Source organism: Phascolarctos cinereus, unplaced genomic scaffold (assembly GCF_003287225.1).
Source record: "Phascolarctos cinereus isolate Bilbo 61053 unplaced genomic scaffold, phaCin_HiC Scaffold_2;HRSCAF=192, whole genome shotgun sequence".
Lineage (NCBI taxonomy): Eukaryota > Metazoa > Chordata > Mammalia > Diprotodontia > Phascolarctidae > Phascolarctos > Phascolarctos cinereus.
In genome coordinates this window covers 366,570,080-366,589,190 of record NW_027555625.1, presented here as the reverse complement: position 1 = coordinate 366,589,190, position 19,111 = coordinate 366,570,080, and the positions used below count along the sequence as shown (strand labels likewise).

At 34.4% G+C, this 19,111-nt stretch overlaps 1 protein-coding gene across 5 annotated transcripts in view; it reads left to right on the top strand.

The window, feature by feature from the left end:
• The window catches only part of VRK1 (VRK serine/threonine kinase 1), a 173,710-nt gene that overhangs the window by 22,944 nt on the left and 131,655 nt on the right, over positions 1 to 19,111 (top strand). The window contains exon 1 of one of the 5 annotated variants that reach the window (XM_021007344.2): positions 18,318 to 18,419. The exons of 2 other annotated variants lie outside the window; for them this stretch is intronic. In XM_021007344.2, the coding sequence (XP_020863003.1) occupies positions 18,401 to 18,419 (19 nt within the window). In that variant the 5' untranslated portion in view covers positions 18,318 to 18,400. Of the gene's footprint in view, positions 1 to 18,317; positions 18,420 to 19,111 lie in introns of those variants that run through there. 2 more of the 5 variants (XM_021007347.2, XM_021007346.2) reach the window with 2 other exon arrangements.

The following is a 19,111-nucleotide window of genomic DNA, read 5'->3' as shown; positions in this document are numbered from 1 at the left end:
ACTGATGGATGGCCTTTGCTCTTTGAAAGCTTGCATTCGTATTTTTCCTTTGATTTCTTGTAACTAAGAGTCATTCTGCCCTTTTCTGAGTGGGTCTCATTAGGGCTTTTTCCTTGTTGTATACAACATTTATTCTTTTAAGTTGCAGTTCTGAATTTTGACAAAGATGTGTTATGGTGATTTAATCTTGGGATTTCTGTTGGTGTATTGCAGATTTTCTTTGTATATTTTACAGTCTTCTCATGTTTTTGGACATTTTTTTCTGTATGATTTTTAAAAAAAGAAACAAGTTCATTTACAGGTAAATGAAGACAAAGAGAACTCTAATTATTATAAGAGACCTCAGTGGTCATCTAGTTTCCACCTCATTTCATAGATGGGGAATCAGAGGCTCACAGAGGCGAAATAACTTGCCTGTGCTTACACAGGCAGTAATATAGGCAGAGCTGGAATTTGATTAGAGGTCCTCTGATTCCAGACCCAGAACTGTCTATACTGTATCACATCATGGCTTATAGGAAACAAAAACTACATATGAGCAACTCTTTCCTATGAAATTGTACAACCTTATTTATAATTATTGTACTGTGTAGCAATTCCTGAACACTGTGCCTCCAGTGTGACTTCTCACTAGATCTCTATAATTGAATCTTCAGCTTGTGTTGCTTATTATGTCCCAGCATTACGCAGTAGAAAAAACTATGGCTTTCAATCATGAGATCATAGGATCATAGATCCATAGTTGGAAGGGAACAGAAAAGGTACTGTATAGTTTCATGAAGTATAATAGTAATAATAATGATAATGATAATAATAATGATAGCTAAGATTTATATAGTGCTTGAGTAGCCAAATGGGAAAGATAATGATTTATTAGCTTGTTAAGACTGCTTGTTGGTAGCAGCTTCAGCTTCTTAGTATTTACTTATCTGGTTTTTATTTAATTTTTTTTTAGTCTGCTTAGAGTACATAGCCGATTATGAGCATTCTGTGGAAATTTAGGGTAGGTACATAGTATCTTTCAAAAGAAAAAGGGGTACAGGTGGGGAGGGATTAAATGAGGAGAAGGGAGGGATTTTTGTTTTTGTTTTTGGCTAGGCAGTTGGGTTTAAGTGACTTGCCCAGAGTCACACAGCTAGTAAGTGTTATGTGTCTGAGGTCACATTTGAACCCAGGTCCTCCTGACTCCAGGGCCAGTGTTCTATCTACTGCACCACCTAGCTGCCCCAAGGAGGGATTTTTGGAGGAAAATTTGCCATGAAGTTTTGGCAGCATTTGTGATTGGGGTCAGAAAACATTCCTTAAGGGCAGCAAAGTGGAGGCGACTAGATATTTTTGCAGTAGATAAAGAAGTCCATTTTATCTAAGACAGCAGGTTGAGATAATCTTTTAGAGAAAGCTACACAGATCTCCCACAGAAGGAGTAGGAATGGTTTTTTGCAACATTAAATGATACTATTGTATTATATTTAATTTTTCCTTTGCTTCTGATCATGGAGTGAAGAGTTGGTGGGTTGGTCTTCAGTTTTTGTTTGTCTTTGCATTTTTTACTTCTTTACTTTGTATTGTTTTGTGTAGTGTTCCAGAATATTCCTAGGAAACCCCCTAGCATTCCCAGATGGTATTTATTCTTGTAGGAGTTTGGTTAGTTTTTTTCTCCTAATCTTCATTTGTTAAACCTTAATGCATTATACAAACATTTGATAATTATTATCTTAACTATAGTATCAATATCTTCAAGAAAGGCAGCTAAATGACCCAGTGGACAGAATGTTGGATCTGGAGTCAGAAAGACAAAAGTTCAAATTTAATCTTAGATGCTTGCTAGCTGTGTGATCTCAGATAAGTTACTTAACTTCTGTTTGCCTCAATTTCCTCATCTGTGAAAATTGGATAAAAATAAAATTTACCTCTCAGGATTGTAAAGAGGATAAAAGAGATAATATTTGTAAAGTGCTTTCTAAATCTTAAGTTTCTGTATAAATGTTAGCAAAAAAGGAATGAAGGAAGGAAGGAAGAAAAAGTAAGAGAGAAAGAAAGAAGCAAAGATGATAAAAGCAACTATAGACATGTGGAAAATAACCTCAATGATGTTATTAGTAGACTAAGTAAGAATCTTACAGGGTATCTAATTCTGATTTTACAAATAAGTAAATTGAGGCCCAGGGAAGTTAAGTGATTTGTCCAGGGTCACTCATGTGGTAAGTAGCAATTAGAATTTGAAGAATATTTGAAGAATAAAATTAGAACCAAGCCCTCTGACTCTAGAACCAGTAGTTTCCACTATTCTGTGTTTCCCTCAATAGAATGTAAGTTCCTTGAGCATTTTGTCTTTGTATTACCAGTGTCTAGAACAATGCCTATCATGTAGGTACTTTATAAATGCTTGATTCATATAATTTCTGTTGTCACAAAAGCATACTGAAAAATGTTCATTGAATCTGGAAGATATTTCAGGGTAGAAAGGTAAGATTTGGACAGTGATGGAAGGAAATGGGAAGGAGACAAAGTGACACAAAGTTATATTACTGTAAAGTATCTGTTCTGCTTTCATTTCCTTGTGGGTTTGTGAAGCGAACAAGGACATAGCTGCTAATTTCTTGTTCAGAGGTCAGCGGTAGAAGTCCATAAGAAAGAACCTAATGAATCCTTTCCTTTTGTGAATGTCACAGTACTCTTGGAAAATGAAGAACATCTTTTCTGTTCCTTTTGGAGCTATATTGCTTATCCTGCGTGTACAGGAATTAAGTGATTTAATTTTTGAAATGATTTCACATAAAAATTTTGTTGCATAAATGTATGAAATGAATTTGGAGATGTAAGGTTGAACATCTTATTGTAAACATTTTATTCATATGCTAAGAACAAATAATTTCCTTTTTTTGTTTTTTGAATAAAAAATAATTGAAGAAAAGATTACTTTCTTTCTATTGTTTCTCCTCCCCCACCTCACCTCTATTCTGAATTTTTTAAAGGCTTCTTTTCAAATCTCTTCCAGCTTATGTATGAAAACAGGTGATATTAATGTATATTTAGGAGTGTTGGGGAAGGTTTTACTTAGCTTGTTATGTATGTGTTACCTACTTAGAACTATAAAGATTACATTAAAATTTTTAGTTGGGTCCATTACAGAATAATTAACCTTAATAGAAATTGGAGAATTCTGATGTAATCTTTGGAAGTTGACCTTTAGCTACTGTCACCTCTTGTGTCAGGTGTTTATCAGTTTGATTTCTAAGACATCTTTACGTTAGTAGGATTAAAAAAAATATTCATCCACCATTATTAGTTTTTTACTTAAGGAAACATTGTGATATAATGAGAGCAGAATATGTCTTTAGGTCCATGACTATTGGAACAAAGAACCTCAGCTTGCTGTGACTTAGTTCTACTTTTTTTTTAAAGTATTTACCTTTTTTTATTTTTATTTTTAAAGTTTTTAAAATTAATTTTTAGTTTTCAACATTCACTTCCATAACCTTTTGAGTTTTAAGTTTTCTCCCCCTCCCTCCTGACTTAGTTCTACTTATATAAAATAATATTGATAAGTTTTCCAGTCTTATGTTGTAGGTGTTTGTGAAGCTACTTGGATGCTTACATACTATATGCATTTATCATAATTTGTTCAGCCGTTACTTAGTTGATGGACACTTTCTTTGTTTCCGGTTCTTTAATACTACAACACAAGCTGCTTTACTTGTGGATCTTTTTCCTTCTTTTTTGATCTCTGTGGGGCAATTCTCATACCTTTGTCCTTTGTTCAGATGCTAGTTATTCACATAAAGATTTTGTAGAGATAGGAAAGTAGATATATAAGTTAGGTAGCTATTGATTATTTTCCAATTCCTCATTAAAAATTGTTACTACGATATGAGATTTTTTTTCCCTCAAGAATTTGGTGTCCTTTGTTGTTAGATATCTTGATAATCTATCACTCAGTATCTTTTAAACTGTGTTGCCTGTAGTATGTATGTTTTCTTTCTATATTTTGTCTAGTCTTGCTGCCAGACCTTGTGTTTCACTGCTGATTGCCTCCAAGAATTTAGTGAGATCACCACATTACAGACGACTGAGGATGCAGAATAAATTTAGGTAGATAGATGTAGTTATTGTGTATATTATTTTTCTGGTTCTTCTTATTTCACTAAGAATCAGTTGACAAATTTTACCATGTTTCTTTAAATTCTTCATATTTACAGTGTACTTTACTAATATTCTTGTGTAGTTACATACAACAATTTGTTTAGCCATTCTCCAATCAATTAGTGTAAACTTTGTTTCTAGTTATTTGCAACTACAAAAGTGTTGCTATGAATATTTTAATATATATGAAACTTTTGCCTAGCAGTGGGATCATTAGGTCAAAGAGTATGGATATTTTAGTCACTTTTTGGCCATAACAATAGCTTTTCAGAATAGTAAAACCAATTTTAGTTCTACCAAGAATGTATTAAGGTGCTTGTCTTTCCACTACCCCACCAACTTTGACTTCTCATCTTTTATCATCTTTGCCAATTTGCTGCATCTAAGGTAAAACAGGGTTATTTTGATTTGCATTTCTCTTATTATTGGTGATTTGGAGTAGTCTCATTTGGTTGTTAGTGTTTTGCAGTGTTTTTGATAATTATTCATGGCTGTTGGTCTTATATATTTGCATTAGTTCTTGATATACTGTGGATATTAAGCCTTTGTCAGGCATATTTGATGCAAATTTCAGATCAACAGCTTCCCTTTTTATCTTGGTTGTAGTGATTTTATTAGTGCTCTAAAATACTCTTTCCATAGATGATTTTGTGCTGATTAGGTAGGATCCTGGCAGCTAACTGTCTTCTTGGATAGAGTACTGGGCCTGGAGTTCAGGAAGACCAGAGTTCAGATATGATCTCAGACACTTGCTAGGTGTCCCTGGCAGCTCACTTAACCTCTACCTGCCTCAGTTTCCTCAGATGTGAAATAGGGATACTAACAGCACCTACATCCCAGAGAAGGTGTTAGGATCAAATGATATATTTGTAAAGTGGTTAGCAGAATGCCTGGTATATGGAAAAGGCTCAATAAATTTTTGTTCTTTTTGCTCTCTGTCCCTTACTGGAAAACTACAGGAGCTTTTCAATAGGAATGATGTTTCTTTGAAAGAGAACAGTCTAGCTAGACACTGCAGAAAAACAAAGTGGATAAAAATTATATTTTGTTCAGATTATGATATGCAGTTGATTAGATTGATCACTAGTTTGTCAGCATGTTTATTTTGCACAAGCATGGCAGATGACATTTTCAAGATTAAGTTGAGATAAAGATATGAATTCTTTGAGTTATTAGGAGAAAAAGGGTCTTTGAACTTAAGATTCTGTATTTTATTATTCAGATTAATGTCCTGTTAATAACAGCATTTATAATGACCAAATGTATTATCCCTTGTTGGGTCATTTGCAGGTGAATTGTCTTCATTAGTATTGCTTTCAAGTTTTTACTGACGTAATTAAAGAAAGTAGATGATAATTTCCCTCCCTGTCTATCTTTTGTTTGATCTTGCTTCCTCTTGGAGCTTAGCAGAAGGAAGTTTAAGGGAAAACATTAAATTTCCTTTGCATCCCAGGGGATTTATTTTAATTTGACAAGTATTTTTGAATTATAAATATATCTAGTGTAGAAAGAATGCAGTTCAGCTTTTTGGTTTGTGTTTTGACCCAGTCACAATGATGGTGCTCTCTGTGTCTGTTATGGAGTGGACAAATAATCCCAGCATTAGATAGAATAGATACATTTTCTGGACCCTCCTGAATGTCCCGAGACTTCATTTTTTTCACTGAGTTTTGCAAATTTCCAGAACATCGTACAACCTGTATCAAAACATAAATGTTAAATTTAATATATATACTTTTCAAATAATATTGTATGTAGCAATTCAGTTTCATGTACAATCTTTCTTGTTTACATTTGCATATTTGAATGTTAATAAAACTCATAATAAATAGAAAAGTTAATATGAAAAAGAAAATGTTAATATAAAGTAATTCCAGTCAGTCAACAAGCATTTATTAAACATTTACTATTTGCAAGGCACTGTGCTAGGTGTTGCAAATATAAATAGAAGCAGAAAGAAAAACAATCTCTCCTTCAAGGAGCTTACATTCTAATGGAAAAAGATGACTCATAATAGAAAACTGAAGAGAGAGGGGAGGGAAAAGAATAAGAAGGCACCCAAAAAGACAACATGATAAAGTCTGGAGTGCAGGCTGAAGAGGGTTGAGATATGTCAGCCTGAGAGTCTTTCTTAAATGGAGGTTCTGGGAGGAGCCATCTAATTAGGGAGAGGCTGCAGGGCAACTTCCAGTGTGTGAATTCCAGGGCTGTAGTGAGCTTCAGGATAGATACATTTCTGGGGCATAATAGAGATAGTCCAAAATGCAGCTTTATCATTTTAAATTGGCCATAACATTGCTTCCCTGCATTAGTCTGGCTAATTGAACGATGACTCTTATTTAATGTCATAACCTATAGATTTACGTGATTAGTATCCATGCCTTTCGAATTAAGACTGCCATAATGAATTCCTAATTCCTTGTGAGAATGTGATATCTACCTCAGTCACTGAGAAAATGAACTACTGTATTGTGATCTATCTCCATCTCCACTTTTGTCTTTGCTCTTCTACCAGACATAGTCCATAACGGCAGAATTAGGATCATTTGGTGCAAGGTATGAGAAACCACGTATCAATTGAACAATAAGGAGACTTTTCCAACAATTAGAGCTGTCTGAAAATGAGATGGTTGACTTCATGGAGTAGTGAATTTCTCATCACTGGAGGTCTTTGCAGAAACTAGATGATGACTTGTTGAATTTATTGTTGGGATGCATGATTTCATTTGAAAAGGGCAATTCTTTTTAACGTCCCTTCTAGTCCAGCCTTGCAGTCATCACCAAGTGAAGGGGGCCTGCCATTCCTACCTTTTTCGCTGTTTCTATTTCTTTTTTCCCCCCACTGCTTAGAACAGTGCCTGGCACATAGTAGATGCTTAATAAATGTTTATTGACTGACTGTTTGTATCCTCAGTGCTTTATTGCAGTGCTTTGTACATTCTGAGCCTTTACTAGTTTCTTTTTAATTAATTCCAACTTTGTCGGTGATTCTGATCATAAAGACTTGTGCCATGACTGAATCTAAGAATTGAGTAAAAAATGTCTAATTGCTATTGAATTGTGATAAGGTAACAGATTCTTACAAACAGATCATTTATACTACAGTAAAAATTTAACACTAGAAGATTCACCTGCCTGTTCTCTCACAAGGCCCAAAGAAAAATAGTAATGAAGAATTATAGATTCTTAAGATTTGGATGTAGGAGTGTAACATTGAGAATTGAAAGGAACATTAAGGATTATAGTCCCAACTCCCTCATTTTATGGATGAGGAAACTGTCACTTAGAAATATTAAATTTTAAGAGTCTAATGTCTGGGATTTGAAACAAGGTTTTCTGATTCAAAATATTGCAATCTTTACATTGATACTTTTTTTCATGATAACCTTTTTTTCTCTTTTAAAAAAATTGCTTTTTATTATTGTGGACTTGACAAACCTCAACCAACATGAACGTTTCCCTAAACAGAGAAGAAAAGAAAAGGGGATCGTATATGAAACTGAATATCCATTATGTATCCTTTAAAAAAAAAGACTTCATTGTTTGTATCTCCTTCTTAACTTCCTTCTCCCTTTTGTTTATTTTTAAAATGATTTATTGGCAATCAGTTCTTCCTTTTTTTAATATCAATATAATTTTTCCTCAGAGGGCCCCTTCACAATCTCTTTACCTCCCTTGAAACAAACAAATATGATCTTGCAAAAAAGATTCACAGATTGATCCTATCTGATATATCTGAAAAGTGAGTCTCATCCTGCACCCTTAGTCCATCATGTGTCTGCCAAGAGGTGGTAAAAGCATGCTTCATCATCAATCTTAAGGAGTTATTATATATTTGGTCATTGTGCTTATCATTCTTAAATTTTTACCTGTTGTCATTGTACAAGTTGTTCTTCTAGTTCTGCTTACTTTACTCTGTTTTGGTTTGTACAAGTCCCCCCATGTTTTTGGTGTATATCTCCTTTGTTCTATTTTTTAAAGTGCAACAATTCGTTATATTCATATATTTCAATTTGTTCAGCCATTCCCCAATTAATGGGGACACACTTGATTTCCAATGCTTTACTACAACAAAAAGTGCTGGTATAGATATTTTTGTATATCTGGATCCTTTTCTTTGTTCTTTTATCTCTTCTGTGTACGCCTAGTAGTGATATCACTGGATCAAAGAGTATGTACAGTCTAGTGACTTTTGCCTTTTACTTTTAAGTTGCTTTCTAGAATGGCTGAATCATTTCATAGTTCTAGAAATAGTATATTTAGTGTACCTGTCTTTTCATAGCCTATCCAACAGTGCCATTTTTCTTTTATATCATCTTGACCAACCTTATTTTTATAAGATGGAACCTCAATCGCTTTAATTTCTGTAATTATTTGTAATTTGTAGCTCTTTTTTTTAATATGACTTGAGAGCTTATCTTTCTTTTGAGAACTGGTTATCTCATCCTTTGATCACTTATTGGGTGATAGTTCTTGCCATATGTTTGTATCAATTACCTACATATCTTGAATTTCTTCTTCTTGTTTGTCCTTCATTTCAAAGAGAACCAGTGACATCACAAGGTGATGCCTTGACTTGTGTGTGAACTGAATTTAAGTAGGCACAGTTGCAAAGTCGTCAGGTTCATTCTTTCTTCCAGAGCAGTTGAAGTCCAGTAGCTAGACAAAAAGTCAGGGCTACTGGCGATGGCCCAGGATGCAGTGGATGACCTTGGCGTTTTTGGTATCTGACCAAGTTCTAAGTGCTCCACAGCTCCTGCTTCAGCTGCCTTTATGGCCGTTGGAACAAAATGTTCTCATTCTCTCATTCCCCTGGGGGAAGTGTTCACATACTTAGGGTAGACATCCCCCTAACTCACTCATGGGTTTGAGGCCTGTTGGTTGCCCTCAACACGGGTTTAGCTTGTCTGCTGACAGTTTTACCAGGATGTGGCCACTGTGCATGCTACAGCTTCTTGGAGCCACAGGTGAGAACTGGGTGAAAGGTAGACACCAAAGGTGGATGAACAGCCCTAAAAAAGGGCTTGGCAAGACCTCATACCAGAGGTTCTAGTCTTCTCTGAATACTCCACATACCCCATCTTGGATTTCTAGAACTATGTCAAATAACTGGTAACAATTGATCTGTCTGCTGTATCTTGATCTTATTGAAAAGGCCTCTAGCATTTCTCTTTTACAAATGTTAGCTCTTGGGTTTTTTATAGGTCGTATATATCATATTAAAGAAAAAACCATTTTATTCCTATGCTTTAAACATTTTTCCCCGAAAGAATAAAGGGGCATGAAAAGCCCTTTTCTTCATGTATTGATATAATCATGTGACTTTGTTTTTTTTTTGTTATTAATATAGTCTGTTGTGTTTATAGGTTTCCTAATATTAAACCAACCTTGAGTTTCTGGCATAAATTCAGACTTGCCACAGTATATAATCTTTTCAATATGTTGTAGCTTCTTTGATAATATTTTTAGTATTTTTGCATCAAAATTCCTTAGAGGTATTAGTATGCAGTTTTCAGTGCTTTACCTCTCCCTGATTTAGGTATCAGGATTATGTTTGTCTATTCTATGGAGTTTGGTAAGGTTCTTCTTTCCCTATTGTTGCAAATAGGTTTTACAATGTTGTTGTTATTTGAATCTGAATATACAAGAATTCATTTGTAAATCTGTTTGGCCCTGGTGTTTCCTCTTCCTCTTGGCTGGCAGCTCCTTTATAGCTTCTTTAATTTATTTTCAGATTGAGTTATTTGAATTCTCTATTTCTTGTTCTCATAATGTATCATTTATTAGTTATCAATTTTGTTGATATATAAAGAGGGCAAAATACTTTTGAATTTCCTTTATTTCTTATTTATTTGTTGTATGTTTTCTTTTTCATTTTTGATATTGGCAATTTGCTTTTCCTTTCTTTTAACTAGTTTAGCTAAGAGCTTGTCTATTTTATCAGTTTTTAAAAAATCTAATTATGGTTTTCTGCTTCTTAGTTTGCATTTTCAATTTTATTTCTCTCTTAGACTTTTAGAAATTCTTTTTTTGTGTCTGGTTGCAATTTTTTAATTTCTTGCTTTTTGCATTTTCTTTAGTTGCATGCTTAATTCATTGATAGTTTCTTTCTGTCTTTTGGTGGTGAAAGTATTTAGAAATATATATTTTCCCCTAAAGAGTGCTTTGACCTTATCTCAAAATTTTTTGTCTTGTTTTCTTTATGGAAATTTTCCATTGCTTCTGTGATTTTTCCCCCCTTTCTTTGACCTGCCATTTCTTTTTTTATTTTATTTTATTTTTATTTTTAGACAATTGGGGTTAAGTGACTTGGCCAGGGTCACACAGCTAGTAAGTGTCAAGTAATTGGTCTGAAGGCAGATTTGAACTCAGGTCCTCCTGACTTCAGGGCCAGTGCTGTATCCACTGTGCCACCTAGCTGCCCCATGACCTGCCATTTCTTTAGGATTAAATGATTTAGTTTCCAAAGCGGTAAGTGGTACAGTGACTCCAGGCCTGGAGTGAAGTATACCAAAGATCAAATCTAGCCTCAGACACTTAATAGCTAGGTGAGCCTGGCCAAGTCACTTAACCTCTGTTTGCATCAGTTTTCTCATCTGTAAAATGGGGATAAGCACCTATTCCCATGGTTGTTGTGAGGACCCAGTGACATAATAATTGCAAACCACTTAGCATTGTTTCTGGCACATAATAAACACTATATAAGTGGTAGTTATTATTATCATTAAATTTGAATCCTTTTTTAAAAGGTCTTTTTTATTGCATTCTGGTCTGTAAAGGATACATTTAGCATTTCTGCTTCTCTGCATTTATTTTTGAGGTTCATATGCCTTAACATTCAAGAATAAATATAAATAAATAAATGTAAAATAATAATATATAAAATATAAAAATAAATAAAAATAAATATAAATGTCACCTTTATGGCTGAAAGTATGTGTATTCTTTTCTGTTCCTATTCTGCAATTGCCAGAGATCTGTCATAAGCAAGTTTTGTAAAATTCTTTTCAAGTCCTTAACTTCTTTATCTATTTTGTTCGATTTATTTAAATATATGAGGGGCACCTTGAGGTCTCCAGCTGTTAGTTTTGCCATTTCTCCTAGTAATTCAAATGATGTCTCTGTTAAATACTTAGATGCTATGATCTTCAGGGCATAGTTTCATGTATGTTTCTTGTTTTTTTTTCATTCTTTTTTTTTTAAAGGCAGTTGGGGTTAAGTGACTTGCCCAGGGTCACACAACTAGGAAGTGTCAAGTATTTGGTCTGAGGCTGGATTTGAATTCAGGTCCTCCTGACTTCAGGACCGGTGCTGTGTCCACTGTGCCACCTAGCTGCCACACCGCATGTTTCTTGTAAATAGCATGTTATTGTATTTTACTTTTTAATCCACTCTTCTGCACTTTACCTTTATAGGTTTCACTTGACTTCCTTTGTTTGCATTTCAGAGTATCTCCTTAACTCTGTCCTTTTTTTATTTTGGTCTTATTAGGAATGTTTCAGAGTCATCTGTTATATTGAAGCTTGATCTTTTTCCCCTCTTATAGGATTATACTTAGTTTTGCAAGGTAAGTCTTCTTGTTTTCAAACCATTCGTTATCTTTTGCACTTTGGAAGAGCATATTCCAAAGTTTTCTCCCCTTTGTAGTAGTTGCAGCTAATTCTTGTGCTCTTCCAACTGGTTCTTGTTTCTTGAACTCTCTCTTCCTGGATGCCTCTGGTATTTTTTCTTTGGTATGGAAGCTTTGGATTTTGACTATAATGATCCTAGGAGTGTTCAGGAGGTGATTGGTGAATTATTCTTATTTTTCCTTTGCTCTTTGGTTCTATTAGACCTGGGTAGTTTCCTTTTATGATTTCCTGAAATAATATACCCAGGTTTTTGTTTGTTCATACTTTTATGGGAGTCTGATGATCTCAAAATTTTTTCCTTGATGTTTTCCAGGTTAGTTGTTTTCAACAAAATACCTTAGGTTTTCTTTCTTTCTTTTCTTTTTTTTTTTCAGTTTTTCTGACTTTGTTCTAATATTTGTTATATTTTTGGAGTTATTGAGTACTGTTTGGTGTTGAGTAACATTATTAACCTATTCTCTTATTTTTTTCTACAATTTTTTTCCCTTGAATGTTAATTCCATTTATAATTTCAGTTTTTATGTCCTGCTTCATTTCTTCTAGCCACTTTTGTCCTTGTGGCCAAACAGTTTTTTCTCTGAAGTTCTGCTTAGAATTTTTGTGGGGTTGCTCTTTTCTTAGCTTGTCTTTTGGTTTTCTCTTACTCCATGGTATTTCCTCATTATGTTTGATATTTTCTTTTGTTTACTTATCTTTAGCTTTTGGATTGAAATTTTGTGCTCTTTATGAGTTGGATAGGTCTTATTTATTTTATCATCTTTGTATTCTGGATGTTTTTGCCACAGTCAATTTGGGTAGTGTTGACTGATAATTAGCTCCACCCTCTACTTCATTCACTGAGATCTCTCTCAGTCTCTATGGATTCTGGCCACAGCCAGTCTTTCTTTTATTATGATCGCTAATCAGCTGGCTCTACCCCTGCTGTAGTTCTGAGAGACCCTGTGCAGTGTTTGAGATCACTTTGACTTCTTGAACAGTTCTGGTGCCAGTGCCCATGTGCTGAACTGGCACTGTCTCCTACTGTGTGGGGTTCTTAGTGCTCTGAGTACACAGATTGGCTCTGTCTCCCTTTGCAGTGAACTGTAGGGGATGGTTATGTTCCCTGCTTCTGTTCTCATTGGCTAAGTCCAGGATTTGGCTTTAGGTCTGTGATTATTGGAGCTCACCTTGATTTGTGACACTGCTACAATACCCCCTTCACAGTGCTGGTTGTCTTTATGTCCTTTTTGTTGGATCTGACATTGACTTTCCTGGTTTGGTTCTTTTTATTTCTTTGGCTAACTTCTCGCTATTTCTGTAGTGACTGTACTTGCTCTTGCTACTGGCTTCTGACTTTTTTTTTGCAATGTTCTAGATAGAAATGCTTACTTCTGTTTACTTTGTTTTCTTTATCATTGGTTTTTCTGAGTCCTTTTCAAATATTTTCTGGTGTTTTTATGGGAGAGCTAGATTTCTTTACCACCTTTCTAGGTGTTAGGAACCAAAGACCTCCTTTTCTTTTTTCACAATAGATGTAATCTAACATACACATATCCCCCTACCCCCCAGGAAGTTCCCCGAAAACAGTGTTACTTTCATACATTTCTGTGGTTTATTGATTGTTTACTAAAGGGAAAGTTATATACTTTATATACTCTATGCTTTGACACTAAACTTAAGTTGTATTACTTTTTAGTTTTTTAAAATTTATATTGTTGTTTTCAGTATGTGTATTTTTCTTTTGGTTCTGTTTTCTTAACTACATTAATAAAAATCTTCCAATGTTTCTCTGAAATTATAATTTTTTTTTTTTTGCATCTAAATTTGGCCTACTTCAGCAAATGGATTTGAGGGCTCCTTGAGTTAAAAAGAATTGAAAAATAAACAGGAGACTATCAATTTCTCCTGATGATTTCAATTTCTACCCTTTCAAGTGAATTGGTAATCCAAGTGTCCAGACTAAAGTGGGATAAGGAGATCTGTGCATAAGGCTTATGTTTCCAGTGGAGATTTATTAAATATAATTTTTACAGCCAGTTAGAGCTGGGCTTTCAAATCTGCAGTTTCCCAGATTGTTGTGTTGTGGCATTTACAATGATGACTTCCCAACTTTCTTGCTTATATCAGAAAAGTTCCATCTCTGATATATATTAGAGATTGTTCCTAATTTTCATTATTTCCTGATTATTGTTGGGTATCAAAGCATTATCTGCCATTTTTGCTTTATCATCTCCGCTTTGGGATCTTTGAAGACAGTAATTCCTTGAGTGGTATGAGAATATGGGAGTAGAATGTTTATTGATTTACTCAAAGTTAGCTAACCAGATGTGTTTGTGTGTTTGTGTGTTTGTGTGTGTGTGTGTGTGTGTGTGTGTATGTAGGCATAGAATATATTTTCTAATATGTCTGTTGCTATTGAACCATCTGTGTCTAGATGGACACTTTATATGGTGTTATATTGGGCAAAGTGGAGGAGGTCTTCTTGGTTCATTTTGGAGGTCAAAGCAAAATGCAAGGGACAGTTAACGCAGTATACATGCCAGTTATCTGGCAGGTGCCAGGAGAATGACCTTAGGTTATTTTCTCAAATGAGGAATCAGCAGCTTTATAGAAGTTCTTATGTACCTTCCTCCCTCCACTCTGGGATTCTGCATGTGAAATGATAATTCATATTCTGTATGAGAAGAGAAATAAACTTCTCATACACAAAGACTGTAAAAAGGGGATAAAGGTCTTATTAATATATAGATAACTCTATGTATATTTGCATAAATATACATATATATGAGTTATGCTTGTATATGAATATAATAAAGATATATGTTAATTTATTCATTAATATAAGAAAGAGGTATGAAATTATAGAGGGAAAATGATATGGAAAGTATTGCACGAGTTGAAGTTTTGTTGGTTTTGCCACACTAGCACAGTCATATTCATTTACATGGATATACCCGTTTGTTCAGGCATTTCTTAATCTTAGATACATCTGCCCCTTGTGAATAATAGTGCTTTGAATATATATTATATATCGCAAATATGTGTGTGTGTATATATGTGCCATTTAAAATACTGTACTTACAATACTATATTGTAACATACATCTATTTATTAAAATAAAGTTTTGTGACAAAATTACAATGTAGTATAATTTTAAATGTCACAACAAAATATTTAGAATAGTATGTCAAAAGTGGGGGCCATTTTACATTCAGATTTGTTAATTTTGGAGTATTGTTTATGATATAAAAGTTTTCTGCCACTGAAATTCTGTTTGAACATATTTGGTTCCAAGCTTTATTTGTCTGTCCGACGTCTGTCCATCTATCGTCTATCTATCGTCTATCTATCTATGTATCTGTCTAAGAATCTTAGAGTATCTATGGGTTCTACCTCCTTGGGATAATAAAATGCATATTGGAATGTCTGGGTGAAAGGTAATAAAACAAATTACTAACTTCTTATTTAATTTATTTCATAGCTTTCAGCAAGGGGTTACTGTGTCTGTCTTCCCACAGCCCCTCTGACATTGTATTCATGATAGCTGTGTTTAAATTTTTGAAATACGTTCATGTGGAAGAGGGATTAAATGTGTCCTGATCAGTCCTAGAAGGCAGACTTAGGACCAAGGTTTAGTAGTAACAAGGAAGCAGATTTCTTTTCTATCTGAGAAGGATTATGAGGTCTTCATGTAGAGAATGATCACTTGTTGGAAGGTAATGGAGATATGATTTATTTGGGGGGTAGGAATTGTATTAGATGACCCTTTTGATGTTTTCCAACTCTGCAATTCTGTGATTCTTAATAAATTTTATGGTTAGTCAGCTAATAAATAGGGAAATAAGGCACCTTTTAAATACATCGTAATTTCCCAATTTGGACATAACGATCTGTTGATATTTAGGATGTATGAATGGTTTTGTTTTGATCATTTCAACTTTTAGCAATAGAAAAAGAAAGACCAAAATTGCCCAATTTCTCTTTCAGATTTGCATTTAGGATTTCTCAAATGCCATTTGTTTAAATACAATACTGTATTGTGACAAATACATCTATTGAAATAAAACTTTGTGACAAAAATTACAGTAGAGTACAATTTTAACATTTATAGCAAAATGTTTGGAATAGTATCTAGAAATTGGAGACCATTTTACATTCAGATTTGTTAATTTTAGAGTGTTGTTTTAGATGTAAAAGTTTATCTACCACTGAAATTCTGTTTGAATATGTTCAGTTGCAAGCTTCCTTTGTGTACTAATAACTTTAGGATCATAATTTTTTTGTTTATAGTTAAATTTTGGTGAACATGCTAATGTATAATATGCTAGTGAGTGGTTGCTTGTGTCAAATAGCAGTATAGGTTGATATGTGCCTTTGAATTTCCTCAGTTTATATACTCTGAGGAAGAAAAGAAGTGGTCAGTTTAAATAGTAAAATAAATTAGTTTTATATTAGAAATCTTGAATTATATCACTAACATAAGTAGATTTGATTTAAACAAAAACAAATCACAAAAGATGCAGTTTAATAACTGTATTTTAAAACAGCACATCCTTTAACATGAATTTTATAACTACAGGGATAATAAATTTGATTTTTTTCAAGACATATATATATATATATATATATATATATATATTTGAAACATTTTAAAGCAATGTCTTTTTTTTTTTTAAACTTTTCCAAAGTTTGCAGGTCCATACTGTTTATGGACCAGGAGTCAGGAGATTTTCTTTCTAATGTTACCCCTCTTATGATCTATCTTTATGGTGTTAGGTACAGTTTTCAGTTTCCACAACAGTAAAATGAGGGAATTGAATTAGATTACTTCTAATTCCACTGGCATAGTTGAGGACCCTGGGCCACCTCACATATTAGTGAAGCAATAGGGTAAAACTTTTGTGAAGTAAAGATAACATAAAGTCATAGAACTAGAGCTGTCTGGATGTCACAGTTCCTCTAGTTCCAATCCCTTCATTTTATAGGTGAGAAAACAGGATCATATGGGTTTAATGACTTTCCCAAAGTCACACAGGTAAGCATCATAGATGGAATGTGAATCCAGGTGACCTTCACCCTAGGCAGTACTCTTTCCATTATATGATTAGGAATGGTATTGGGATCATCACAGGAGTGAAGACTGAACACTTGAGTTGAATTTGTTACTGTGGGAAGGGAATAAATAATAAGCACCTTCTGTGTTCCAGGCATTGTACTAAGTGCTTTCCAAATATTTTCTCATTTGATCCTCACAACCTTGTTTAGTAGGCAGTATTATGATCCTCATTTCATAGTTGAAAACAGTGAGGCAGACAGGTTAAGTAACTTACCGGTGATCACACAACTAGTAAGTGACTTGAGGCTGGATTTGAACTTGGGTCTTCCTCACTTCAGGCCCAGTGCTCTATTGACTGTCACCTAGCTACCTTGGAATATTAAAAGACCTACAGAAGGCTTCAACCACATTGGATAGATTTTTTTTAGTGAGAATTTGTGGGAGGACATGAATTTATCCAGAATGAGAAAGTGTTGCTAGATTGTGGTCTTACACCTTCAAGTCTTTTGCACTTTTTGCACAAGTGTATTATAGCATATACTGAGTATGAAATGAGTCATATGATAAATTTAGGAACTCAGGGGAAACAGCAAAGACAGAAGGGACTGTATAGGCCATTGAGAAAGCAGGGCTTAATGAAGGAGGAGCAGCTTCAGATAAGTCTTGAAAGAATTGTAGGACATAGTTAAATAGTAGTGGGGAAGGTATTTTAGCAGGTGTGAGGTGGTGAAGACCTGAACTAGAATCACTCAATATTAAGAGTTGGAAGAGATTGTAGGATTATAAATTTGTGTTTAGAAGGAACCTCAGAGGCCATATTATGTAACTCTCTAATTTTATAGGTGAGGAAACTGAAGCTTAAAGAAGTTATGGTTAGTCCAAGGTCACATAGGTAGTAAGTGGCAGAGTTGGGATTTGACTCCATATTTTTTGACTCTTACATTCCTATATTTTCTACTATACCACAGTGTCACCTAAGGCACTCTTGTCACCCAACCTAAGACTCCTTTCCTCAAGATCCCTGACATTCATTAAACTTCTCTGCCTTCTTTATGCTAAACATTTCCAGTTCTTTAAACTTTTCTATGTAACATAATTTTGAAATCTCTTACCATCTTAGTTGCCCCTCTCTGTATGTACTTGAGTCTGGCAGTTTCTTACTTAAATTTTGTTACCCAGAATTGAATCCAGTATTTTAGTTTGATCTGTTTCAGAGTATAATGGTATTATTGTTTACTTTCATATCTACAGTACACTTATATTAATGTGCCACAAGAGATTGTTAACTTTTTAGCAGGTCACATTTTTTGTTTGTGTTGAACTTATTAACAACCAAACATGGGTAATGGAAATGAGACTAGAAAGGTGAGTCAGATTTGAGAAATGTTATGTAGGAAGAATTGGTAGCATGTAGAGATTATTAGGTATGGGAAGAGTAAGAAGAATCAATTATGACCTCAGGATTTTGAACCTGTGGGATTGGCAGAATGGCAGTATCACTGTCAGAAATAGCTAAGTATGAAGGAAAGAGATTGTTTGGGGTCAAGGGAGAGAAGAAGAGTTTGCTTTTAGGCAATTTAAGTTTGAAGTTATGGACATTCAGGATAGAGGTAAGAGAAGAAGAAATTTGAGAATGATCAGAATGTGTCCTGGTAACAGACTGAATCTGCTTTTGAGGATTAGCTTAGCAGAATTCAAAGAGGCTCATCACCATTGGCCCCACGTCATGAAAACAGAAAAATAGAAAATGGCATGAAAAGGAAGAGTATTGTGTTATATGTCCAGTTTAGAAGGACTTTAAATAACAGAGGATTCTATCTGATTCTAAAGATTATGGACTACTGAAGTTTATTGAGAAGGGGGACTGGAGTTCCGTGGTCTGAATTGTCCTTTAGGAAAATCAGTCTGGTAACTATATGGAGGAAGCTTTGGAGTGGGGAGAGACTTAAGACAGGGCTGCCTTGACGAGGCTGTTGCAAGGGGTGATGAGGGCCTGAGCTCTTGGAGTGACTGTGGGTGGAGGGAAAAAGTCACATTTGGAAGGGATGTACAAGTAGGAATGACAAGATTTGGCAACTTATGATATGTGTGGGATGAATGAGACTGAATAATCAGGTATCACAGAGGTTGTAAACCTGGGAGCCTGAAAATATATTGGTGCTGTCAACAGAAATAGGGATGAAGATAATAATAGATCTTTTGCCTATTGGATATTTTTACTAGGAATATTTTTAGTAAAAGCTCATTGAAAGAAAATCTTTTTTTTTCTGCCTGTTGTAAGTAATAACATCACAAGTATATA